Raw genomic sequence first — 27,378 nt, forward strand, 5'->3', positions numbered from 1 at the left:
TGGAAGTGTTTTACATAATGATACATGTGTGACCTATGTTGAATTGCTTGCCTTCCTGGGGAGGGTAGGTGGGAAGGGAAGAGGGGAAAGAATTTGGATCTCAAAGTTTTAAAAGCAGATGCTCAAAAAAAAAGTTTTTGCATGCAGCTTGGAAACAAGATATATAGGGAATGGGGCATAGGAATCTATACTGCCCTACAAGAAAGTAAGGGGAAAAGGGATAGGGGGAGAGTGGGGTGACAGAAGGGAGGGCTGACTGGGACACGGGGCAATCAGAATATATGCCATCTTGGAATGGGGGGATGGTAGAAATGGGGAGAAAATTTGTAACTCAAAATCTAGTGGAAATCAATGTTGAAAACTAAAATATTAAATAAAAATGATAAAGTTCAAAAAAGATAATTTATAAATAGACAACAATTAAAAATATTTTTTCATTATTGAATTTCAATCCTCATGTGGGTTACTCTGACTTCGGAAGGATCCTCTTTTATATTTTTATATTTCTTTTTTTGGTAAACTTTTTATTCATTTTAAACTCAAATGCAAAATGAGAAAAGGAAAAAAATCATTTCCATGTACCCAGCAGAACATAAGAAAAGACTCAATATAAAACAATAAATTTCCATTTCAAGAAAACCTACATAATAAATAGTACACATTGTTTTCAAAGGATCCTGCTTTTCTTTGCTTTCTTGTAGGTTGTCTTTTGTTGTGTACTGTGCACTTCTTTTTATTTTTTCCCTCCCTCCCCACTTTCCTAAAGAAGGATATGTATACATATACGTAGATATCTAAAAACATACACGTGTATATAAATATACACTCATATGCATATATGTAAACCCATACTATGCATATTTCTGCTTGTCATCTCTTTCTCTGGAGGTGGATAGCATTTTCCTTCCTAGGTCTAAGTCTTTTCCATGTTTTTCTAAGTCAACCAGCTCATCATTTCCTACACCACAACAGTATGCCAACACAATAATATCCTATTCGAGAGATTGTCTATGAACATTTTTCCCCCAGGACCACATGTACAAAAATATTTATAGCAGCTCTTTTTGTAGTGGCAAAGAACTGAAAATTGAAGGGATGTCCATCAATTGAGCAATGGCTGAACAAGTTGTGGTATATGAATGTAATGGAATACTATTGTGCTATAAGAAATGATGAGGAGGCAGACTTCAGAAAAACCTGAAAAGACTTACATGAACTGATGCTTAATGAAGTGAAGAGAACCAGGAGAACATGGTACACACTAACAGCAATATTGTGTAATGATCAAATTTGATAGACTTGGCTCTACTTAACAACACGATGATCTAAGAAAATTCCAAAAACCTCATGATGGAAAATATCCACATCCAGAGGAAGAACTATAGAGTCTGAAAGCAGATCGAAGCATATTATTTTCACTTTTCTTTCTTTCTCCTGGTTTTCTCCTTTTCTTCTTTCACAAGACTAATGTGAAAATATGTTTGACATGATTGCACATGTATAGCTTACATCAGATTGCTAGCCATCCTGAGGAGGGGAGAGGGCAGAGAGGAAAGAGGGAGGGAGAAGAAAATTTGGAACTCAAAATCTTATAAAAGTGAATGTCAAAAATAAACAAAAAGTTATTAATTTTTAAAAAGAAAGTTTTCCCCTGATTTTCCACAATCCTTCTATTCTTGACTCCATTGGTTTTATTTATACAAGAAATTTTTAATTTAAAATAATTGAAATTATCCCTTTTACACTTCAACAATGCTCTCACCTTATAATATAGTTTAAGGTCTGATACTGCTGAGTCTCCTTTCTTTACATCTTTTCCCTCGGTTTCTTCAAAATTCCTGGCCTTTTGCTCTTCCAAATGAACTGTGTTGTTATTTTTTCTAACTTGGTAAGATAAGTTTTTAGTATTTTAATTGGGATGGCATTGAATAAATAAAACAGGTAAAATTGTCATTTTTTATTATATTGGCTTTACCCAGCCATGAACAATAAATATTCCTCCAATTATTTAAACCTGACTTTATTTGCATAAAAAGTGTTTGATGTTTGTATTCATATAGTTCCTGTGTCTGTTTTGACAGGTATACTCTCGGATATTTTATACTGTCTAGTTATTTTAAATAGCCTAAAACAATATTGAATAGTATTGGTGACACATAGCATAGTTTCCCTATTTTTCTCTTTTGATTAAATTTATTTTAGCTTTAACTTCATCTGAGCTCATGATTACTACCTCTGCCTTTTTAACATGATAAATTCTACTCCTGTCCTTTATTTTATCTTTGTGTGTATGTCTCATTTTTATTGTGTTTCCTGAAAGCAACATATTGTTGAATTAAAATTTTTAATGTGTTATACGTTTCCAATTTATGGGTAAATTCTTCCCATTCACATTCTAAACTACAATTACTTGTTGCATATTTCCCTCTTTCCTATTTTTCCTCACTGTCCTCACCATATTTACCCTATCCCTCCTCACTCCTCTACTTTACTTCTACCTGCTACCTTACCCTCCTATTCTTTAATCTACCCACCCCTCTAAGAGTCCTTCCCTTATCCTCTCTCCTCACCCTATCCCTTTACCATCTTATTTCTTTCTGAATTTGGAAGACTTTTATACCCTTCTAGATATGTATGTTGTTCCCTCTTTAATCCATTCCCAATGAAAATAAAGTTCCAGCACCACCTGCTCTCCCCCCCACTTACTTCTTTTGTGTTGATTTTCCTTTCATGCCTCATTTGAATGAGGTAATTACTCCTTTTAATCTCTCCCTACACAGTTTTATTTTTTTTAGAATCACCCCATCATGCGCAGCTCAGCCCAATCCTTTCTTTCCAACTACCCAAATAATGATGACAGTCATAAGAGTATGATAACATTTTCATATATAAGAAGTAAACAGTTTAACCTTATTGAGTTCTTTATAATTGGTCTTTAATGTTTACCTTATATTTCTCCTGGATCTTATATGTTTAAATTTTCCATTAAGTTCTGCTGTTTTTATCACAAATACCTGAAAGTTTTTCAGTTTGTTAAATATACGTTTTTTTTCCATTCAGGATTATACTTAACTTTGCTGGGTAAGTTATCCTTGGTCAACCCCAGCTCTTTTAATATAGTGTTGCAGGACCTATGGTACTTCAGTGTAGTAGCAGCTAGGTTGTATGCAATCCTTGTTGTAGCTCCATGATATTTAAATTGTTTTTTTCTTGTTGCTTCTAATATTTTCTCCTTAACCTGGGAGCTTTGACACTTGGCTATGATGTATTCCTGTAAGTTTTCCTCCTGGGATCTCCTCTTTTAGGTGGTGGTCAGTGAATTTTTCCCCCTCTATTTCTGCTTTGCCTTCTTATTCTAGAACTTCAGAGTTGTTCAGAGCAATTTTCCTTGATAATTTTGGGGGGGGGGGGCAGGGCAATTGGGGTTAAGTAACTTGCCCAAGGTCACACAGGTAGTACATGTGTCAAGTGTCTGAGGTTGGATTTGAACTCAGGCCCTCCTGACTCCAGGGCCGATGTTCTACTCACTGTGCCACCTAGCTGCCCCTTTCCTTGATAATTTCTTAGAATACTGCATCAGGATTCTTTTTTTTTTATCATAATTTTCAGATAGCCTGAATATTCTTATTTCTCCTCAAACTGTTTTCCAGATCAGTTGTTTTTCTGACGAGATGTTTCACATTCTCTTCTGCTTTTTCATTCTTTTGGCTTTGTTTTATTGTTTTTTGGTAGCTTCCCCTTGCCCAATTCTAGTTTTCAAGGAATTATTTTCTTCCCTAGGTTTTTATTTTCTATTTCAAGTTGGTTGACTTTATTTTCATACTTTTCTTGGTTTTCTTGGATTGCTCTTATTTTTTTCCTAGTTTTTCCTTAATCTCTCTTGTTTTATTTGAAAAGTCCTTTTTAAGTTCTTCCAAGAACTCTCTCTCTTTTTTTTTTTTTTTGTTTGGGACCATTTGACATTTTTCTTTAAAAAAAAAAAAGAGTGGCTTTTTTAGTTCCATTATCTTCCTCTGAATAGGAAACTAGATCTTCTCTACACCATAGTAACTATCTATGGTTGGGTTCCTTCTCCTTTACCTACTCATTTTAATTTTGTTTTTAGCAGCTCTTAATATAATAAGTTCTAGTCCTGAGGTGTGGGGAATGATGCCCCAAGCCTCAGGTCCTTCTTACTGTTTTTTTCTGACATCCATCCCAGGGCCCAACCTTGGATTCTCCTCTCTACCCTAAGCCACAGCAAGGGCCCCCAGCCCCAGTATCTCACAAATGCTCTTGCTCCCTTTGGTTCCTCCAGTTGCTTCAGTGGCTCCAAACTACAGCTGTCCTCTCTGTCCTGGAATCGAAACCAGGGAGGGACTCTACTCTCCTACAAGTGCCCACAGCCAGAAGGGTCCCCACCCCTCTGCTACTGCACTCATCAGGCATATGCTGTCTCCTTCTCCCCCAAAGCTGTAGCCTGGATATGTCTGGTCAGCACAGTTGTTTTGGCATCCTTTGACAGTGGAAGGTCTTTCAATCTTCTCCTACGTAGCCTTTAGGTGAAAGTTCCAGAGGCTGATCCAGCCTCCCAACCCAGCTGCCCCCGGGGCTTATTGTTTGTTGATTCAGCAGTCAGCCTGGAGGTGTTTGCACTTCACTTAGGTCAAACTTCAGCCCCTGGAGGTTGGATCTTTTTTTGGGGTCTTCTCAAGTTGTCTTAGGAGGATGGTGGCTTTACTCCGACTTTTGTTTATTTCTGCCTCTTCCTCTGAGGCAATATTCTGTCTTTTTTTTGTGCAGGAAATTTGGAGAGCCAAAAGTTTTCTGACCTACTCTGCCATCTCCCCAGAATCCTCTCCTCTTTTATTTCTAGGACTATATTACTGTATTGAGTGACAAGACAGTTTGAGTATTTCTCCCATTTGCTTACGAATAATTTTATTTTTTGAAGGAGGAAGGCAAGGCAATTGGGGTTAAGTGACTTGCCCAAGGTCACAGAGCTAGTGTGTCAAAAGTCTGAGACTGAATTTGAACTCAGGTCCTCCTGACTCCAGGGCAGGTGCTCTACTCACTGTGCCACCTGGCTACCCCACTTACAAATAATTCTTGAATCATCTCAGCCAGTTTAGGTCAGTTAATACTTCAAGGACCTATGATCACAGTTGTAGGTTCTCCCTCCATTGATTAAGGTTGCAACTCCTTTGACTTATTAATGGATGGTCATTGAGAGCACCCCATGGCTAACCCAGCAACAAACCTCTGAGCTTAGCAAGGTTTCTCCTTAGAAAACAGACATATAGTCTGTAATCCATCATACTTGGAACCTCAACTTCATAGAACTTGCCTTGAGATCTTGTACTCCCTTTGGGCCTTAAAGGACCCATACCATGATGTGTACTGCTTTGCTCTGCAACCATACTTTATTTAATCCTCAAATTTCAGCAAATATCTTGCAGTGGTAGGCACTGCCTAGCAACAGTAGGCAGATAATAGGGAAATTATTACTAGGCATATTGATTTGCTCCTAAGAGAATAAATAGTTCAAGATTTTACAGGTAAGCATTAGAGCCACACAAATTCTTAACTTAGCCCAGAATCTTACAAACCTTTAATCTGTTACTTTCCAGAGATTAACTGGGTTGGCTACAATGCAGATTAGATTAAGCTAAGAATAGTTCCCAAGATATAGCAAAAAAAAAAAACCCAACAACAAAAACCCACAAAACTCTGCAGAGGTAGTTTAGGCTGGCAGGTGTAGAAGAGAAATACAGGCATGTATTTCTAAGCATGTGCAGATGTGTAGCCTGGAATTATTCACTGCAACAAGCAAAGTTTTAGAAGTGGCACAGATACAGTATAAGCTGATCCTTCCCTAAATGCTGTGACGTGTAGAGGAGGGAAACAATATTAATAATTATGGGACAGATGAAAAAATTCACACAGATGGCATTTAAATTGGGCCTTAAATGATACATAGAATTTCATCAGCTAGAGTGGAGCCAAGGTAGTAAGTGTATCACAGGTATATGAAATATATATGGAATAGGCAAAGACATAGACAAGATTTTCTGAAATCATCTCTTGTTGTTTCTCATAGCACAAGAACATTCTATTATATTCAAAAAGCACAATTTATTCATTCCCCAGTTGTTTAAGAGGCAATCTGAGATACTCCCTTATATTCTAATTTTTTTCCCTTTTTCTCTCCTTCAGGATAAATAATTTAATTTTGTTGTAGGTATTCTTTTTCTGGTATTGTTTTCTCCCTTATCTGCCCTTCCCCAGTTCCTCCTCCCATTTAGTTATATATTTTTTACATCGACTTTGTGTATGCACATGCATTCAATGCATGTCAATTATGAGAAATAGCAAGTCCTACCTTCTTTCTTTCTAAACTGTGTTGCTTTTATGAGATAGCTGCACTCATCTTGAATTTCTTTCTCCCCACCATCCTCATCCCCAATCAGGTGGGTACCTTCTTACTCTTTCAGCTTTCTTTTCTGCGTTATCTTTTCCCTTTAGATAGTAAGCTCCTTGAGGACAAGGACTTTTTCCATATATTTATATCCCCAGGGTTTGGTACAGTACATGGCACATAGAGGTGTGGCTTATTGACTATTGGTCATTGACTCTATCACCCAACTTTCCAAGAGGCTTCTCCAAGGATTTTTAGAAAGATCTTTAGAGTTACATTATTTGATATAGTCAATTTTGCTAAAACGGAACAGTTAAATGTTTCCACAGAGCATATACTAAGTTTTACTATGTATATAATTCTGGGTTCAATGGTTGTATTAATCTCATATATCCCAATTAGGTCCTGATCATCTCTTGTATTCATTAAAAAGTCTTGTGATCCTGATGGATGTTTTTTGGTATGCTAGTTCTGTCTTTTGCCACTTGTATTTTTTTTCTTATCATTATAGTCACTAAGTCAGTCAATAAACATTAATTAAGCTCTTCAATCTGGTTTAGCTCATCTTTGGAGGTTTTACTGGAGTGTGGCTGCTGTACATGCTACAACTTCTGGGAGCCACAGGTGAGAGCTGGGTGGTAGGTAGACAAGAAAGGTGGATGAGCAGCCCTGAAAAGGGCTTAGCAAGCCCTCACACCAGAGGCACAATCATCCCTGAATACTCCATACGCTCCAACAGGGTAACCAACAGGCCTTAAATCTATCAGTGAGGTTGGGGGTATCTACCCCAAGCATGTGAACACTCCCCTGGGTAGATGAGAACAATTTCTTCCAACAGCCATGAAGTTGACTGAAGTAGGTGCTGTGGAACTTGGTCAGACATTGAAGGTGCCAAGGTTATCCACTGCACCTGGGCCATCTCTAGTCATCTAGACTTTTATCCTGCCACTGGACTTTGATGACCAGGAGAGTGAGGCTGCAGACTGCACATCTCTGTCTCACTTAAATCCAATTCATGTGCAAGTCAAGACATCACCCACGAGGTCACTGCTCCTCTTTGAAAATGAAGGATGAATAACAAAAACAGAGGAGAAAGGATTGCTGGATGTGTATGGGGTCATGAAGAGTCAGACATAACTGAATGACTGAACAACAAAAAGGAAGAGAAAGCTTCCAAAATGAGTCCCCTAGGGTTACTTTTATTTCTTCCCAATAGGATGATTATTTAAGAAATAGCAATCTGTCAAAAAGAGACCAAGAAAATATATGAATAATTCTGGACCATACCAACTTGAAGTTCGTTATGGAATGAGACAGCTCACTAGTGACTTTTAAATCTTATTCCTTGAGATAGCAAAACAAGTCATACCAAAACCTGTCTAAAATGTTCATAGGATCAGACTCCAGTCCCTAGAAAACAAATGGTCACGGAGATCACAAAATTGAGATAAGGAATCTCCTTGTTTCCAGTTTTAGGAACATTCTTTGAGCAATTGCATCCCCTCTATGGCGACAAGGACACAAAAAACAGTTTGGAACTCTATAAAGCCCATGCCTAAAATTATATCCAGAAGCAAAAACGTAGAATAGATGGCAGAAAGCAGTAAGAGCCAACACCCAAAATGTGCTATATGTATTATGAAATATTTTTTATTTCAAAGTATGTTCATACCAGAAAAACAAATATTCAAATTAACCTTAATATTTTCATTTGACATTTTAGTGAGCAAAAAGCTTGATTACAAAGTAAGACAGTATTATCAACCTACCTCAATTATGCCCCTAGTTACTTCATGAAAGATATAATGGAGGTCCTACACCCTTTGGACACACAGGATAGGCCTTTTCTGATAGTTTGGTCCTCACTTTTCATCTTAAAAGTAGACTAATAAATTTTATGCCTAGGAAACATCTGGCAACAGAGCAACATATTCCTACGTTAATTGTTTTTAAAAATTGTTTGAGTGATCCTAATTAAGAATCAGGATGCTAATATTTGTTAATGAAATCAACGAACACCATTTATTAAGTGCCTACTACATGCCAGGCATCATATAATTTTTTTTTCTTGATAGTAATTTTTCCAGTTTACTTGCAGGGAAATGTTTTTTGCTTGGTGGAATTACAGTAATTTTGATAAAAATTCTAGTCAGTGCTTAAAGTCTTATGTACAAGTGGGGAAAAATCCCCCAAGAGATTTTTATTTAGAATATTCAGAAGAGCCTCTGCAAGTAATGAAAATTGCATATCAGCAGTAGTGATACATACTTTCACCTTTAAGGTTCAGACATTTAGCACCTAAGACAAATAATATTTTCTCATGGCAGAAGAGGAAAAGAGCATAAGATTTGGAATCAGAAGACCAGCATTCAAGTTTTGGCAAACTACCTTGCTAGTCTGAGCCTCAGCTTCCTCATCCAGAAAATGGGGACACGAACACTACATACACTACCTACCTATCCCACATAGTTGTGGAGAAAATGCTTCAGAATAAATTCCTTACAGAAATGGGAATTGTTATTATTACTGCTTGTGCTGTCTACCACATAGAGTTGCTGTCAGGAAAGCATTTTGTAAGCTGTAAAGCACTATTTACACGTGAGCTATAATTAAAATAACAATTATTACTGTGATCTACGTTCTTTTCATACAGTCAGCTTTCTTGGTTAATATGAAGGCTTTAAATTTTTTTCCCCAATTACATGTAAAAAATAATTTTAGCATTCATTTCCTTGAAAATTTGAGTTCCAAATTCTCTTCCTTCCCTCCCCGCTTTCTTCAGAAGGCAAGCATTTTGATAAAGATTATTCATGTACAGTTATATAAAACATTTCCATATTAGTCGTGCTGCAAAAGAAAACACAGGAAAAAAAGAAAGTAATAAAGTATGCTTTGATGTGCATAGACTCCACCAGTTCTTTCTCTGGAGGTAGATAGCATTTTTCGTCATAAGTCCTTTGGAATTGTCTTGGATCATCGTATTGCTGAGAATAGCTAAGTCATTCACAGTTGATCATTGTACAATATTGCTATTACTGTGTACAGTGTTCTCCCGGTTCTGCTCACTTCACTTTGCATCAGTTCGTGTAAGTCTTTCCATGTTTTTCTGAAAGCTTCCTGCTCATAATTTCTTGTAGCACAAATATATTCCATCACAATCATACCACAACTTTTTGAGACAAATAAAAAAAAAAAACAATCTTAACTAGAGAATACCTCTCTAAATGCTTTCAAAATGTCATTTGACCTCTCTTTCTAAAGAAAGTTAAGTCATTAAAAGTATATCCCTTCAGCTTTGTTAATACTGGGAAAATAGTTTTTAAATGTGCAAAGTCTAACTGCTTTTCAAGCAAATGAAGAACAAAAATATGGCACTATTTCAAAAAAGATGCCAATAAAATGGCAGTGGCACAAAGATTCAAGCCAATCTCCAATATCACAAGTTAGTTGTAATACCATGTAATGGTTTTCTGACAAACAAGGAGCTTAGAGTATTAAGAATAGGAATAAAATACTGCTTAATATTGATGGCTATGTTATTTATATATGCATATAATAATCTTACAGTCTCCCATTCAGAACTTACTACTGACTGAATTTGAGTAGATTTTTTTTAGTATTTTTAATTAAATTTCTGTACAACCAAATTAAAGCCTAACCATTGTAAACAAACATATTTACACCAATGTACATGCTAGAATCCTGATGAAAGCAAAGAGAGAATGTTCTATTCTTCATCCGGAAATCCATCATTTTCTGTAGGATCAAGCTGCAAAGGACGAGATCTGTGGGGAGAATACAAAGAATTTCAGAAGCCACTCAAGCATCAGACGCTTAAAAAGGACAATTGTAAGGCTATCCAAATAAGAGAAATGATGGCAGCAATGTTGGCTTTTCAGTGGCTAGACAGAAAGGAAAAATAAATACTACAGCACAGAAAAACTCTAGGTGCCTAAATATTCAGTACCCAGGAAAAATGGCATTTTAATTATTTTTCCTATGATTCAGTGAGGTCTATAGATGCTATAATTCATCATCATCTATATTTTTATTGAACACATTGCCAAGCATGTTGGTACATGAGTGATATGTAGATTTCTACTTCAGCAAGTTATTGTCTATTTTGTGTTAGACAAAAAAAAAAAAAAAGTAATCCACTTATGTAGGGCAGAGGGACAAAGTTGACGATAGGGCTTGGTTGGTTTCTGGAAGCTATTTACCAGACCTCAGGTAAATCAACTTCATGTTCACTGTAACTTTTGCAAAGTAAAGAAGTTATGAAACTTAGTATCACGGGGGTGGGGGTTGTTATAGTGAAATAAAGAAACAGGGTTTTATCCCGACAAAGGATTTATTTAGTAGTATATGCGACCGCAAAACAAATTGGGTTCGAGGCTCTCTGCAGACAAGAACCCAGAATTTTAGCCTTGACCCAGTTAAAAAACAGTTTGGAGGGAATGAAAAATGAGATGAAAGGGTGAAGATGCTTGACTTCTTATTGGAAGAGGGGATGGGGAGACAATGAGTCGAGGGCGAGGGTTGGCAGGAGGGAATTGGGAGACAATCAGGAGACACTGAGGAGAGAAAGAAAAAGGGACTGTTTTGTGATGTTATTTAAGTTGGATGCTCTTGGGAGGAGTAAGCTTGTGACTTCTCCAAACTCAGATGACTTACTTATAAGCAGCTAAAACAGCTTCACAAAGCGGTGGTTAAAAAACAAAAAGGAGCCAGTCGCATATGTTATTTTTAATATTACAAGGGGTCCATGAGGGGAGCTCATCCTGAAGGTTGAGCCAGCTTGTGCAAATACAACTGACAAGACTTGGCAACTACATGTATCAATGATATTTTTCCAGAGCAGGGAAATCCTGTAAAACATGTTAGCTTTACAATAACCAAGAATATTGTCTTTTAAGATACATCTATCTCTGTAACATGGAAGTCACAAATCATAAGAGGCGTTAGACTTTAGAAGAAAAAAAACATTAATGATCTTTTGGGTTAGTCCTGGAGAACTAAGAACAAAGGTTGACTGGAATATCTTATTCAGTCTAATAAATGAGATTTGTAAGACAATAAGGAGGAACAAGGAAAGATCAACAGGATGACAAATAAGCTGTTTTAGCCTAAGGACAACAGATTAAGTCACGATTTATCTTTACCCTCTAGCTTTTATTGGAACTGTAAAACCACAAAAACTTATTTAGGAAATACTGGTTGGGATATGCCATTACTCTTCTAAATTCTGAGCTCGCCTCCCCCAATTCATACCTAGAGATACGGAAGATAAGATCATAAAATATAAGTAAGCAAGGAGCATATGTATAAAGCATCATTTAATTGTCCAAACCTTCTATTTTGAATAGAGTATTCATTCAAAAAATGGTTATAGCTAGGGGCAGCGAGGTGGTGAAGTGGATAGAGCATGGGTCCTGAGTTCACATTGGACCTCAGACACTTGATACTTACTAGCTGTGTGACCCTGGACAAGTTACTTAACTCTCATTGCTGTGCCAAAAAAAAAAAAAAAAAAAAAAAGTTACAACTTCATGAAAGATAGGGTATTTTAAAATTAGTTCTTCATAAATTATCTTGCGTTTGTCCCTCGTTTTCGAAGAGGAGCATGGCATCAGGGAAATGACATGACTTGCAGTTGACTTTGATTTGAGTTAGGGAGGATTGTGCAAGGTCGCCAGCCTCACTTTCTCTTCCAGAACCATCTGGGTCCAGTGGCCAGATATTCATCAGGATGATTGGAGATGATAACCCAGGATGCAATGAGAGACCCTGTCCCTTTTAGGCTAAGGCCTTTTCATGTCCTCATTTGGAGTGAAGTCATAAGTTATCTAAAAATCAAACTAGATAGACAAATCTGGGAAGACTTGTATGAACTGATGGAAAGTAAAATAAGCAGAACCAAGAGAACAACATTATAAACAATAACCATGAAAGACTTAAAAGCTCGAATGAATGTCATGACCTATAACAATTCCAAAATACCAGTGATGAATGAGCTATTTTTTTTCCTCCTGACAGAGAAGTGATAACCTCAAGGTGTTGAATGACCCATTCGTTTTTGGATATGGCCAATGTGGAGATTTGTTTTCATTAACTATGCACGTGTGATAAAATGGTTTTAGATTTCTTTCAGTTTGGGGTGAAAGGAGTTGAAAGTAGGGATGGAGCTATCAATTTTTAAAAAGTAAGAAAAAGGGTCAGTGAAACATCTTAAAAAATGCATAAAAGAGAATTGGTCAGAAGAAAACCCTGACAAGCAGGACAGCTTTGAAAATAACATGTTGACCTGACATACTTCGCTCTTCTCAGCAACATAAGGTGCAAGGACAACTCCAGGGGACTCACGATGGAGAATGCTATCTTCATCCAGAGAAAGAACTGTGAAGTTTGATGCAGATTGAGGTGCACTTCATGCTCGCCTTTTTTCTTCTCTTTTGTTTTTGTTTTAGGGTTTTTTTTTTTTGGTTCTGTCTCTTCTTTCTCATGATTCACTCCATTGGTCATAATTCTTCTCCACAACTTGACTAGTGTATAAATTAATTCAATGCGAAGTTATACATGGTAGTTATATGAGATTCCATGCCGTCCTGGGGAGGGAGGGGGACGGAGGGGAGAAAATCTGGATCTCAAAATTATGTAGAACCGTGTGTTGTAAAATAAATATTAAAAAAAATTAAAAAAAAAAGCTTGAGAACCTATGTCCACACAAAAATTTCAGAATGAAATGTCTTTAAATCACAGTTTTACACAATTTTTTTCTTGTACTTAAATATTTGCAAGCATTTATGTACACTTAGTACTTTACTAGGTCCCTGCCAATTAAAGTATTTTCTTTAAAAAAAAAAAGAAAAGAAAAGAAAGAAAATAACATGTTGAATTTATTATATACTTTGAAAGAAAAGTAAGCTTTTCCTAATTCAGATTTGGAGCTTCACACAAAATCTTCTTACCTGTTCTACTTTGTCCATAGTTTGTATAGTGAAATGCTCATCTTACTTGATGTTGAGAACAAAAAAAACCCAAATCAAATAAAAAAAAATCCTTCAAAGTAGCTTAAAAAGTAGGAAGTGAAAATTAAAGATCAAAGCAAGCAATTCACAGAAACCCAAATAACCCTATTACCAGAATAATGCCAGGCTTGAAGCCTCTTCAGGGGCAGCTAGTTGTGGCAAAAGATAGAGCGCTAAACCTGGAGTCAGGAAGTCTCATCTTCTTGAGTTCAAATCTGACCCAGATATTTATTAGCTGTCTAACCCCCTTTGCCTCAGTTTCCTCATCTGTAAAATGAGGTAAAGAAGGAAACGGCAAACCACTCCCGTATCTTTGCCAAGAAAACCCCTAATGAGATCATGAAGAGCCAGATTCGACTGATAAAGGGCTGAACGACAATAACTTAGGTCAGCTAGGTCGTGCAATGGATAGAGTATCAGGCCTGGGGTCAAGAAGACTGACATTCCTGATTTCAAATCTGGCCTCAGACACCAGCTGTGTCACTCTGAGCAAGTCACTTACCCCTGTTTGCCTTGGTTTCCCCATCTGTAAAATGAGATAGAGAAGGAAATAGCAAACCACTCCAGTATCTTTGCCATGAACACCCCATATAGGGTCATGAAGAACTGGACATGACCAAAAAAGGACTGAAAAACAATTTTCCTTAAAAGACAAAAAATAGGGCAATATGCTAGTAGTCAACAAACCAAATTACAAACTTATATTTTGAGATATTTCTAAGACTATTAAAATTTAAATTATAGAATTAGTTTAACTATGAGACAGAAAAATTTTTGGATCAAATAATTTATCTTATTAGCTTTAATGTAAACTTTAAAAATGATTGGCTAAAATAACAAAACAGGAAAATGATAAATGCTGGAAAGGATGTGGGGAAATTGGAACATTGTTACGTTGCTGGTGGAGTTGTGAGCTGATCCAGCCATTTTGGAGAGCAATTTGGAACTATGCCCTAAGGGCTATAAAAATGTTCATACCCTTTCACCCAGCAATACCACTTCTAGGATTGTATCCCAAAGAAATCACACAAGCGGGAAAAGGACCCATATGTACAAGGATATTTATTGTGGTAGCCAAGAATTGGAAATCAAAGGGATGCCCATCAATTGGGGAATGGCTGAACAAGCTGTGGTACATGAAGGTAATGGAATACTATTGTGCCATAAGAAATGGGGATGATACGGACTTCGTAACAACCTGGAAAAACCTACACGACATAATGCTGAGTGAGCGGAGCAGAGCCAGGAGAACATTGTACACAGCCACAGATATATGGATTCCGTGAGGACCAACCCTGACATACTTGGCTCTTCTCAGCAACGAAAGGTGCAAAGACAACTCCAGGGGACTCACGAAGGAGAATGCTATCTTCAGACAGAGAAAGAACTGTGAAGTTTGAATACAGAGCGAGGCGCACTACATGCTCGCCTTTTTTCTTCTCTTTTGTTTTTGGGTTTTTTTTTTTTGTGGTTCTGTCTCTTCTTTCTCATGATTCATTCCATTGGTCATAATTCTTCTCCACAACTTGACTAGTGTATAAATTAATTCAATGCAAAGTTATACATGGTAGTTATATGAGATTCCAGGCCGTCTTGGGGAGGGAGGGGAGAAAATCTGGAACTCAAAATTATGTAGAACTGTGTGTGGTAAACTAAAAATAAATTAATTAATTAAAAAAAATGAAAAAAAATGTTTGCCACCTACTCACCGTTAGTTTAATTAACTTAATTAACTTACTTTCTTTTAGGTTTTCCTAGGCCGCTACTTCCTGCCTCTGCTTCATCAGGAATTTGATTCTCTTTTCCTGAGTGTTTAGATGACATCCCAAAGAATTCTCCAATTCCTTTTTGCCATGTGGGTGTTGGCCGTACACATACCGGGTTTCCACCTGCATACTTACTTTCAACTGGAAAAGAAAAATGATACATCAGGATTTATGAACATCCCACTTTTATATTAACATGCACTTCATTTTCTGCTTACCTAAAACATCCCAACGTACTTTCAGTAACATCTACTTTTCTTTTAATCCACAATAGTCATGTTGTGAGAGAAAACAGATAAAAAAAAACTCAAGAAAAATAAAGAAAGCGAAAGAAAAAAACAAAAGTTGCTTCAATCTGTATTCAGACACCATCAGTTCTTTCTCTGGGAATGGACAGCATTTTTCATCCTAAGGCCTTCGGAGCTGTCATAGATCGTTGTATTGCTGAGAATAGCTAAGTCATTCATAGCTGATCATTCTATAATATTGCTGTTTCTTTGTACCCATTACCTTTCACTTCGCATCAACCCTTGCAAGTCTTTCTAGGTTTTTCTGAGAGCATTCTGCTCATCATTTCTTATAGTACAAAAATATTCCATCACAATTATATACCACAACTTATTCAGCCATTCCCCAACTGATGTGCATCCCCCTCAATTTCCAACTCTTTACCCCCAGGTAAAAAAGCTATAAATATTTTTTGTACATACAAGTCCTTTTCCTTTTTGTTTTTTCATCTCTGTTGGGATACAGACCTAGTGTTATTATGTCAAAGGGTAGGCAGTAACATCTACCTTTCAAGGTGATTGAGAAATAATATTAATCCCAATTTTAAATGGCCTATAACAAACGACATGCAAAAATGCATACTGAGTGAGTTTAATAAAGTTTAATGTGCTAGTCACTGTTTGAGTGGGGAAATTATTTCTCAAATTTTAGTTATGAAACAGTTATTGTCTTCCAGAGCCATCTGGGTCCAGTGACCAGACATTCATCAGGATGACTGGAGATGATAACTTACTTACCTAAGATTTAAATACAAACGCAAAGACCTTATTTCTCAGTGATGGGATTCAGCTGGTTCAGCAGAACCGACACCAAATTTTAAGTTGAATTCGGCCAACCAGTTGTTAGTGGGGCTGAGGCCTGAGTCCACCATGTCAGCGGCACCTGGGCTTGGTTCTGTGGAGACCTGGTTGTTAATTTATTTGAATCCCACCACTTTTTTTTTTCTAACAAAGACAGTAAATTGGTAAATTTATTAAAGTCATAAAGTTAGGTAGTGTTAGGAGAAATGCTGGTTTTGGAGTCAGGAGAGACTTGAAATAGTACAACAAAGTTGAACTGGATATCCTATGAGGTCTCTTTCAGTTTTTTCAAAGCATTTAGCTTTATCTACTCTATAAAACAAATGTAATTTGTGATGAAAAAGTAAAAATGGAGATAACAGAAGAAAGCAATAAAGCTTAAACAGTCTTTGAAGAAATATATTTCCCTGAATACAGTAAGTAGGAAGAAATTTAACCATAGATTCTAATTGCAGCTCAGCCACAAACCAGCTGGATGACTTTTAAGACAATAAGCCTTAGGTTTCTTACTTGTAAAATGAGAGTAATCTTCTAGTCCCTTCCAACTCCAAAATTTTATCTTTTCATTTACTAACCTAAATTTGGAGCATTGATTTCGGTCATTCTGCAAACCACAGAAATTGCCACTGGTACAAAAAGGAAACGTTCCCACTTTGCTCTCATTCATCTATACAGTGGTATATGCTGGCCCAAGTTATTTGGACAGGTATCAACATATATTCAGAAACAAGCAGTTATCTTTCCAACTTAAGATTTAATTTAGGAATAGTCAAGAGTGTTTCCATAATGAAAAGTTTCAACAATTTTGATGTTTGGGATGCTACTTGGTACAATGGAAGAGGACCTGTAGGACCTGGAGTCAGAGAAACTGGGTTTAAATCCTGTCTCTGCTATTATTATCCACATGACCATGGCCAACTCACTTAAATTCCCTGGGCTTCGGGATCCTCAGGGGTAAAAGGAGAAGGTTGGATTTAGATGTCCTTGATGTTTCAGGTCAATTATCCTCTGACCCCAAGAACCCCTTGGGTCTTGCCATTGGTCCTTTTAATGAACTCTTTAGAGTTCTGGCCTTTTCATTTACTGGCACACAGTACGCGTTTAAAAATGTTTTTCATTCATTCTTCCTTTCACTTCAAAAACAGTTCCAAAAATTATACTTTGAATTGCTCTTGGGTCAATTTATTCTTTCTCTTCTGAAGAGCGCCCTTAACTGTTCCCCTTTTCACCTTTTGGATCAGAAATTGAAATACCCTCCTCCCCTGCACAACTTCCTGCTGAAGGGAGCCAAGACTCAGACGGCATAACATTTCCTCTTCTTTTTATGAGTAGGAGCAGAGGCATGAATGTCTTTTTCCTTGGTAGCAAAGGAGCAAAAGGAAGCCGTTCCCCTAACCCTCCTCCAAAAAACCCTATATAACAGCCAAAGAAAAGTGAAGTCCAATCAGCAAGCATTTAACCTCCTACTATGTGCCAAGCAGGCACTGAATTATGCGCTAGGAATACAAAGAAAGGCAAAAAACAGTTCCTGCTCTTGAGGAGTTTACAATCTAATAGAGATCACTGAAAAGAGATAATTATTATTTCTAATGGAGATACTACACTAGTAATAATTATGCACAAGCAAAATATGAATGGGACAAACTGCAGATAATCTCAGAGGGAAGGCACTAGCATTAAGGGGAACCAGCAAAGGCTTCTAACAGAAGGGAGGATTTTAGCTGGAACTTGACTGAGACCAGAGATTTGGAAGGAGCACATTCCAGATCGGGAGTGGACAGTGAACTTAAAGAGAGGGCGTTTCTATAGGGACATATAGAAAAAAAAATATTAGAGTTAGGATTGGAGTTTTTTGCAAAGCGCTTTACAAGTTATCTCACCTGAAAAGACATAAGCTAAATTTAAAGATATTACCACCACAAAACGGCTCCCAGATCATTCACATAATACTTATTGAAATAAACAAAAAAGGAGCGCTGGCCACCAAGCTGGAAGCGGGCCGGGCTCGGGCTCACAAACCTGCCGCCACCCCCCCTCAACCCCGATCCCCACAAGTCTGCCCTCCCGAGGGAGGGCAGTGGAGGAGGTCCTTACCTTTCCGGGACGGAGGCGAAGGAGAGGCGTTGGCGAAGCTGGAGTGACCCAGCGCCTTCCGGGGCGCTCGAGCCGCCACCACTGCAGGAAGAGACAGAAATAAAGCGATGAGGAGATGAGAGAAGACGGAGATGGGGAGGGAGGACCCAGACAACCCGGCAGCCCGACCGACCCTGCCCGGCGGGAGGAAACCCGGGGCCTCCAGCCCCCAAGACGTTTTTTGGCGCGCAGGCTCCGCGGAGCAGCCCAAGTAACCTGAAGCCCGCCCAGCCCTGCTGAATCACCTTTGCGGTAAGAGCCTGGCATGCAGTCGGCTTTAGTGCGCACCATGACTAAAGCGGGAGAGGACGACTAAACGACGGAGACAGGGACAGGGCCGGCGGACGGAGCTGAGACCCTCCGGAGAGCCGCGCAGCTGGAAGCTAAACTCCCGCGCGCCCCGCCCCCTATTTAAGCCGGCCGGTTTCCCGCGCCCTCGCGGGGCTCGACACTTCCCACTTTCTCATTGGTTCACTCTCGGGTCCGTAAGCTAATCAGCAGCGTCCAGCGATGTCGAAGACGCGACAGGATGAAGAATAGAGCCATCCATCACCGGAGAGAGATTCGTAATTGGTCCTCGCCTCCGGATGGGCCAGTATCCGCAAGAGTAGGGCAGTATGTATGTCTGTCTAAATGCGTACCTACATATGAAGGAGTTGGGTGAAAGTAATTTAAAAAGCTGAAATTTAGATTTATTTATTTTAAATACCTTACAAATTTAATAAATAAATTACAATTAAACAATTATTTAAATTGTAAGATTTACAAATTATATATACCCAGTTCGATTGTGCTTTTAACAATTACATACATTTTTCTTAATATAAAAAAAGCTATTATGTGAAAGACATTTACTTTTATTTATAGATGACAAATTTAGTTTGATCGAGTTTTTTTTTTTTAAATTACTTCAATTTTAAAAACACCCTGAAATTTTGTGCAGGACACATTTATTTTGTCCAATTTGCAGATTACACAAATCCATTTCAATTTAATTGAGTTTTTAAAAAAATTACTTCGAGTTTTTCTAAAAATGCCCAAATTGGCAAAAAAAAAAAAAAGCTATTTGTCAGATTGAATCTTGGGATAAATAGATCCTTTAAGGACCAAGAATTATACTCCCAGTTCACCTGTCATCTTCTAATCAGCCTTATTCAAAAATCTTGCTCTGGACATTTTAACACTTCTCAGGAATTTCCAGGCAGGGATCTCTTTCCTACCACCCTATTCTTGCTGACAACTGCCATTCACCTTTGCCCACCTGGGATAATTTTCATGAATTTTTCAGTTTAAATCTTACATAATGCCTTACTCTGATATCTCATTTTGGTGTGAAAGTGACCCTGGGTTCTCTAGGTTATGGTAACAGAACATAAGCTGTGGCAGGTTGAAAGGCTTCAAGTAGGAATGAATCCTTTGACTTCCTTTCTGGAGGACTATCCTAGTTAAATAGTTAATCATAGTTAAGAAGCTTATCCAGGACAATACTATATGTGTATCCCGAGAGCCTTTAATAGATTGTGCTTAGACTAGTAAGTTAGGCTACTGAGCACAATCAAGGAATTAACAATTCTTTGTGATACAAAATTAGGAAGGCTATCCCTGAGATCCAAAGGAAATTTACTGACTCTGCAGAGTCTAAGATTGTATAGTTGAAGTTCTTGCTGAAGACCTAGAGCTTAAGGTATTTCTTTGTTCTCCCAATTCCAAGCCTCTGGTAAATGCATAATTGCACATTAATGAATTCCTTTCATTATTCATGAATTTCATTTTATCATTCATATCTTCGATCATTGTAGCCCCCTGAGACTTCTTAGTTACCTGAAAATCTCTCTCAAAAAGGGCTTACAAGTGAGTACTAGGTTTGGGGTGATGGTTCAATTAGGTAGGGTCCCTCTCATATCTACATACATGTCTTTACTCCCTATTCATAACTCTAAAAAGAAATGTTAAAAGGCAGGTATATCTAGAGAGAATTACCCACAGATCTTTTAAATAACATAGTCCTGGGGGAAGGGAAGGGGAGTGGAGGAAATGGGGTTGGGGGGAGGGCCTAAATGGCTACTTTTTTTTTTAAAACAATAATGACGAAAGATGACATACCTATTTTGGCTGGAGAAAAGTGCAAGAAAAGAGGAAGGGACATAGAGAAACCCATAATTCAAATGTACTGTAATTGGTGACCCAGGAATGCTTCCTGAGAAGTCTAATGACCTCAGTTCCCTCTGAACAATGTGTAATTTCATGATAGGCTAACTGTAAGTCAGAGAGCTTGATTTGTATCCCTGGAAAAATTCTAGAATTACTATTACATATATATAAAATATATAGAAAAGAAGCTTTTCTATATGCCAGCATGACATCACTAAAAGAACAGGCTATACCAAATTTACCTGTTTAGCATGGTTATTGTATCAAAAGAATATTGTAGATATCATTTATCTAGCTTTTAGCAAGGGTATTGAATTACAGTGGATTTGTATACCCACCTTTCATGTAGTATGCTTTTCATAACTTTCTTGAATTTATTAAAATTAGGAAGAACGAAATAAGTTTTTAGAATTTGTTGAAATCTGGGATAATGAAGGGCTTCCAAATATATTGGAAGAAAAAGTATAAGCCTATGACAGGGGTTCGGACAAAGGGCCACACTTGAGGACCTCACATGGCCTCAAGGCCTTGGGTTCCCCACCCCGGCTACAATATTAAAGGAAAGTTGCATTTATGTGTGAATGGGCACCTACTTTTAATTATTTGTGTATTTGTCAAATTCCGTATCAGATTGTAAGCTCCACAAAGACAAGGACAATGACCATATCTTATTTTGTTACTCCTCCCTCTTCCCCACCCCCAACTCTCTAGTACACAAACAACTTAGACACTTAACAAATGTTTGCTGTATATCCTGCCCCTGGGCAAGTCTTTTAAGCTCCCTAGACCTAAAATGAAAGTGTTGGACTAAAAGGCCTCTGAGGTCCCTTCCAACTTTACACCTCAAATCTCAAGATTGTATACAATGGAACCTCCTTTGAAAGTAAATCCTAATTAACCTTTCTTGAATTGAAGACAATCAGTTAAAGGGGAGTGTGATCTAAATTCCCCAGCATACAAGATGTAACATTAGATTTATTCATATAATGGAGTCAACCCATTTCTGCCAACAACATTTAAAAATCAATAATTTGGAAGAATGATTTGTAATAGTAATCAGAAAGATAACTGACATTATGTAGTATTTTTTTTTAAGTTTCACATATTTGATCCTCACAACAACCTTGAGTAACTGCTACAAGTATTACTCCTTAAAATCTTTAGTTTTCTTGAAAGTTCAGCTCAAGTGGCACCTTCTACAGGAAGCCTTTCCTAATTTTCCCAGCTGCTTAATATCTTCCCTCCTGACAATTACCTCATATTCAGAAGTGTGCTGGTACCAATTCTAACTGGCTTTGGAGAACAGTTTATTAAATTTGCAGTATGAGCATCACATCTCAGAAATTGGCAACTGATCCAAATCAGGGCTTGATTTAGTGTTTTGTTGGTTGTCTAACCTTAAGAAAGTGTTCCTAATGTGGGTCCAACTTAAAGGCATTTATATGCAGTCCCGTTGTTAAATATTTACCAGGACGCTCCTCTATTACTTTTTTTATAAGTTAATTTATTTATTTTTAGTTTTCAACATTCGCTTCCATAAGTTTTAAAGTTGAGGGCATAAAGTCATCACCAGACTCAAGGCCTAGTGACTACAGACTAATAATACTAACTGGCACTTCTATCAGACCTTAAGGTTTACAAATTATCTCATTGGAGCCTCACAACACTCTTGCTTATATTTATTTTGCGTAAGCCTTTATATAAATACATGTTATCTGGCGCAGCAATGTAAACTCTTTGAAGATAGAAGTGATTTCATTTTTTGTCTTTGTATTCACGTAGCAGTAGTGCCTGGCACACAGTAGGCATTTGATGCTTGTTGGTATGAATTGATAGAATTTCCTCACATGGGGATGACATCACATTTCAGCAGGAAGATTAAAAAAAAGGAATTATTAGGTGTCCATAAGGTACCAGGCACTGCACTATGCCTTGTGTATACAAATACAGTATTAAAAGCCCCTTCTCTCTAGGAGCTTACAGAACTAACACATGCTGCTTTATTGGGGAGAGGGGGGGACAGAAATCATTGGAAAGGTTTCATGATGTAGTCTCTTAGTGCACAAATAGTTTCTCTAGGACTGAGCTATTTTATTGAAAAGCGCTTGTAGGTTTGGCTTTTCCCCCTCCCCACGTGTTTCCAAGAGACAGAAAAAAGAAATGTTGGAGCTGGAAGCAGCCCCACGTGCTCATTTTGCAGAGGTATCCGAGAAGCCTTGCCCCAAGTACCAAGGTCGAGCCTAGAGACTGGCGGCAAGAACACAAGTCCCAAACATATTTCTGGACCACGCAGCCGCAGCGTTCGAGCAGAGACCCTGGCACGGGACAATACATTGGATTCACGAGGTTCCCCATGACGTCTGGCTTCTCTGCCCGACCTTTGTCCCTTCACCCCCTCCCCCCTTCTCGGGCCCCGAGCTGGGCCGGATGGCGGGACAGCGTGCTGGGGTGAGCGTGGACGCCCGGACTGTCAAGAGCCCAGCTGATCCGCCCGGCGGAACCTCTGTGGCCCGCGGAACCTAAATGGGTGGCGTCCGTGTTGCCGGAGGACGCTGAAGAGCAGACAACGGACGCGGCGCGACCGGGGTACTGCACGGGTGGTGGGGCGGGGAAGATGGCGGCGGCCGTCTCGGCGTCTGGGGCCCAGCTGGTGGACTGGTGCATTCGCCAGCTGCGGGACACCTTCCGGCTCGATGTCAACGAAGATGTCGTGCAGTGAGAGCGGGTCCTGAGCGCAGGAGGGAAGGAGACCCCGGGCGGTGGGCGGGGAGGGAAGGGAACGTGGCCCCGGAGGGGGAGGGAGTGGGAAATGGGGAGACACGGGGTGCCTGGAGCGGGGCAGGGCCCTTTCGCCTCCCCTCCCCCCCACCCCCAGTTCTTAGCCGCGGCTCCAGCATCCCCCCTGCTGCGCGGCCATTACTGACACCTCCTCCTGATGCTGAGTACGACCCAGGAGGGCGGGAACAGCACATGACCCTTCCTGAAGTCCCTTAGAGTTTCCCCGATTTTTGAGCGCGCGTGTGTCGTGGGGGAGGGGGAAGGAGTAGAGAGAAATTGACTTCGCTTTTGAAACCTGATTAAGTGACTTGGAAGAGTGTGGAAACGCTTTTAAGTCTCTAGAAGGAGGTGACTTCAGGTCTCAGGGGCTCTCTGGCTTCCCTGCGTAATATCAAGAGCAAACACACTAGAAGTGCAAGAAAAGAGAGTTAGCAAAGGTAGCAGGAAAGACTCTTAGGTAACGAATTGTTTTTAAGTACCGAAGCTGCCTTGAGTGCTATGTAAAATAATGGCTCGGATTTGTGTGACATTTTACAGTTACAAAGTGCTTTATGTCCATTATGGGATCTGCACAACAATCCTGTGAGGAGACAGGTGGTGCAGATATTATTGTCACCCTCTTACACCTGAGACCCACCGAGGTAAAATGCTTTGCCCAAGGTCAGGCAGATCAGAGCTCTGAGAGTCCAGTCTACTTTCCACTGTTTGGCTGCCATCCATCCCATTGTGGTATCGGAGGTTGGTGTCTCATTTTCGTGATGTTCCGCGCCATTCTTAAGATCACTCTAGAACTTGACTTCGAAATACTTTTTCCTTCTGCTTCCTGATGAGGCGCTAACTTCAATTTTAATTTTTGAAGAGTGTATCTACACCTCTGCCGAGTGAACAAAAATAGGGGCATAATGAAGTACCCCAGACTTGCAGTCAGAGGATCTGCCGCTGGTTAGCTTTGTGTGACCTTGAACAAGTTATTTAATTTCTGTGAACCTCAGTTTCCTTATCTGTAAAATGGGGATAATAATATTAGCAGTACCTCATATACATGTTAAAATTATACAAGATTCCCTGATAGACATGACAACGGAGATACTTTCGTTCATTTTTCTGTTTGTTAATATTAAATGAGGCGGCTCATCAAAAGTGTTTGCTGAGGAAATATAGCACAGAGCCCCAGTGAAAGAGGTGGCATAGGTGGGAGCATCTTCCAGATTTGAAGATGATATGATATCAGTTGAATCAAGCATCGGTATGTTGCAAAACTTCCTAAATGTGATTATTTAAAAGAATTTGGCCTAAAAAAGTCATTGAAGAAAAACATGAGTAGATGAAGAATGCCTAATTTCCAGACTCTGGCTTGCAATAATTGGATACATGGTCCATTGAAATGGTGTATTAGGATATATGTCATGGACTGATACTGCAAATAGTGAACTAGTTGGGCCCAGAATTGGATGGAAGGAAGAAAATAAGCTGGAATGCTTTCAGGAAGTTCCGCAATGCTTTCAGTGGACTCAAGCCAACAAAAATCCATATTTTTAACATCATTTTACTTCTATCAATGCTTTATGATTCATGGACTACTTAACCACAATCTCCAAAGAATAAAAATTGCAAGCCATGCAACTGGTAATAAGGAGATGTATGCTGAACATTACCACTGATAAATATTGTGCAAAAAGCAGCTTAAGAGATCTTAACAAAAAGCTTTATTTTGGAAAAGGAGACTGGATAATCATGAACTGAGAGTGAGCCAAAAAAAAAATGGATGGTCTGTATATTCTATTTTTGTTCACACAATGTTAAGAAACTTAAAAAACACCCCAGCATATTGATAGATCTTCTTAGAGAGTTTACTGGAGAATACATAGAAGAGTAACACAAGATAAAGTAAATTGGATTTTAAACTCTGCGATTGGGGGAGTGTACAAATTTATGAGATCAGAGATTCATTGAAGTACTAACTACTTTACAAGATTGTTGTGAAGACCAAATAAGATCCTGTACTTGAAAGCACTTTGTAAATTATACAGAATTCTATAAATGTTAGCTACATGTAAATAAAATATTACCCTTGATTTAGAATTTAAAAGAGTGTGGAGTGAGCAACTCATCCAGTGCAGAATATGTTTATGTCTTTTACATGAAATATGAAAACCATGAATTCAGAGATGGTATAATATTTTTTGGTCTCAAGGAAATACCTGACCCCAGATCTCTAATTATAGGAAATTTTCTTTTAGTATAGAAAAGCGTAGCTCTACCAATCTTTCTTTCTTAACTGATTCCAGAGAGAAAGAAAATTGGTATACATATAGATTAAAGCTTAATCTAATAATTAATATATTAGAAACCAAACCCTTGTTTCATCAACTGTTGTTTTTGATTTCTGAGGTATGTTATGTCAATTGAGGATTCTGAAGAGATACGAGAGTATGTTACTGATCTCCTCCAGGGAAATGAGGGCAAAAAAGGGCAGTTCATAGAAGATCTTATAACCAAGTGGCAAAAGAATTATCAAGACTCAGTTTCTGATCCTCTGCAGATATACAGAAAAAGAGATGGTAAGCCATGCTTTTTTTTTTTTTTCAGATAAACTGTTATCTAGCCATACCTTCCCTACTCTGCTCTTATGAAGTTGATATTTTTTGAACTCAGTTGTAAGACTTCACATTTTTTCCTATTAAATTTCATCTTATTTCTATTCAGGCCATCAATTCTGTATCTTTTTGGATTCCTATTCTGTAAACTACAGATTTAAGATATTTAACTTGATTTTTATTAAGTATACCATCTCTGCCTTCATCTGAGGCAGGGAAACTGAGATTAAACTATATAATTAAGAATCAGGTTTCCCAAGCATGGACCAAATGTTTGTGTCACCTCTGTGTTTCCATAAATTAAGCCTTTAAAAGATCCATTTCATTGTCCAAAGAATAGCATCAAAATTGTATGTTTTAGTCTAATTCTGTTTCACTTATCCTTGATATTTAGACACCCCTGTTTTCTTTGATAAATGACACATTTAAATTATGTAAAAAAACAACCCTAAACCCTTTTTAATGAACAGTTTTAAAATGGCTACCCTGACATTACATATGAAACACACTTATATGAGATGAAACTAACATATTCACCTGTGTGCTCATCTGGGTGGAGATCAAATAATTAATCCTTTGAGAAGTGAATAGCGTGGAGAAGCAAACATTTAGGTATAAAGTACAATATGTGAATGATCACTAATAGTATAAGCTGTTATTATATAGTATATATTAAGTTTTTAGCTAAACTTTTTCACTATAAACTTAAAACTAGAAATATTTCCTTTTAGCATTTTGTAAATTGGTATTGGTTAACAAGTATACATCTTTTTTGGGGGGCGGGGCAGGGAGAGACATTTAGAGTTAAGTGACTTGCCTAGGGTTATACAGCTAGTAATCAAGGTCAAATTTGAATTCAGATTCTCCTGACTCCAGTGCTCTATCCACTGCACCACCTACCTGTCCCAACAAATATACATCTTGAAATGAATTATTTCAGTTTAATTCTGGCTTGAGGGTCATGAATCAAATGAAAAAGAAAGTGTTTTTATTTGCTTTAACTTCCTTACCCAAATAGATGAGCATTATTATCTCTTATAGGATCATAGGATAATAGATTTGGAGCTGGAAGGGACCTTAGAGGCCATCCAGTTCAACCCCTTCTTGGCCAAGGTCATATGAATCTCAAGGGGAAGCATTGGCATTTGAATTTAGGTCTCAAGTCTCCAATTCTAGCATTCCCAAATTCATTGCTTTTTCTACTATTCCCTATTGCCTCCCTTCTTCGCTGTCCCGAAAAAGTTGCTGAATACTTTTTGCTTTTGTCTGTCTGGTATTTTAGAGATTTCAGATGGCCAGAGACTTGGGGACCAGTTGAAGAAGGGTAGGCGCAAGGGGAGAAACAAGCAGGAGGTTCCTGCTTTTGCTGAACCTGAATCAACTGTAGAGGAAGTCAAAACACCACTTGATTTAGCCAAGGTAAGTGCTTGTTGAAAGAAG

At 38.3% G+C, this 27,378-nt stretch overlaps 2 protein-coding genes across 4 annotated transcripts in view; one reads left to right on the plus strand and one right to left on the minus strand.

The window, feature by feature from the left end:
• Window positions 1–9,917: 9,917 nt before the first annotated feature.
• On the minus strand, window positions 9,918–18,772 carry PCLAF (PCNA clamp associated factor). Its single transcript, XM_036736312.1, has 4 exons — window positions 18,658–18,772; window positions 18,374–18,454; window positions 15,164–15,332; window positions 9,918–10,182 (listed from the first exon to the last, which is right to left on the minus strand). Exons 1-4 carry the CDS (start codon window positions 18,701–18,703, stop codon window positions 10,125–10,127), a joined length of 354 nt encoding a protein of 117 aa, XP_036592207.1. The 5' UTR covers window positions 18,704–18,772; the 3' UTR covers window positions 9,918–10,124.
• A 3,990-nt stretch (window positions 18,773–22,762) lies between these two features.
• Window positions 22,763–27,378, plus strand: part of TRIP4 (thyroid hormone receptor interactor 4) — a 45,961-nt gene continuing 41,345 nt past the window's right edge. Inside the window, exons 1-3 of one of the 3 annotated variants that reach the window (XM_036734642.1) lie at window positions 22,763–23,278; window positions 25,733–25,902; window positions 27,221–27,357. In XM_036734642.1, coding sequence (XP_036590537.1) covers window positions 23,178–23,278; window positions 25,733–25,902; window positions 27,221–27,357 — 408 coding nt within the window. In that variant the 5' untranslated portion in view covers window positions 22,763–23,177. The remainder of the gene's footprint in view (window positions 23,279–25,732; window positions 25,903–27,220; window positions 27,358–27,378) is intronic. The other 2 variants (XM_036734643.1, XR_005008938.1) reach the window with 2 other exon arrangements.

This window comes from Trichosurus vulpecula, chromosome 8, assembly GCF_011100635.1.
Source record: "Trichosurus vulpecula isolate mTriVul1 chromosome 8, mTriVul1.pri, whole genome shotgun sequence".
In the NCBI taxonomy this organism is placed as follows: domain Eukaryota; kingdom Metazoa; phylum Chordata; class Mammalia; order Diprotodontia; family Phalangeridae; genus Trichosurus; species Trichosurus vulpecula.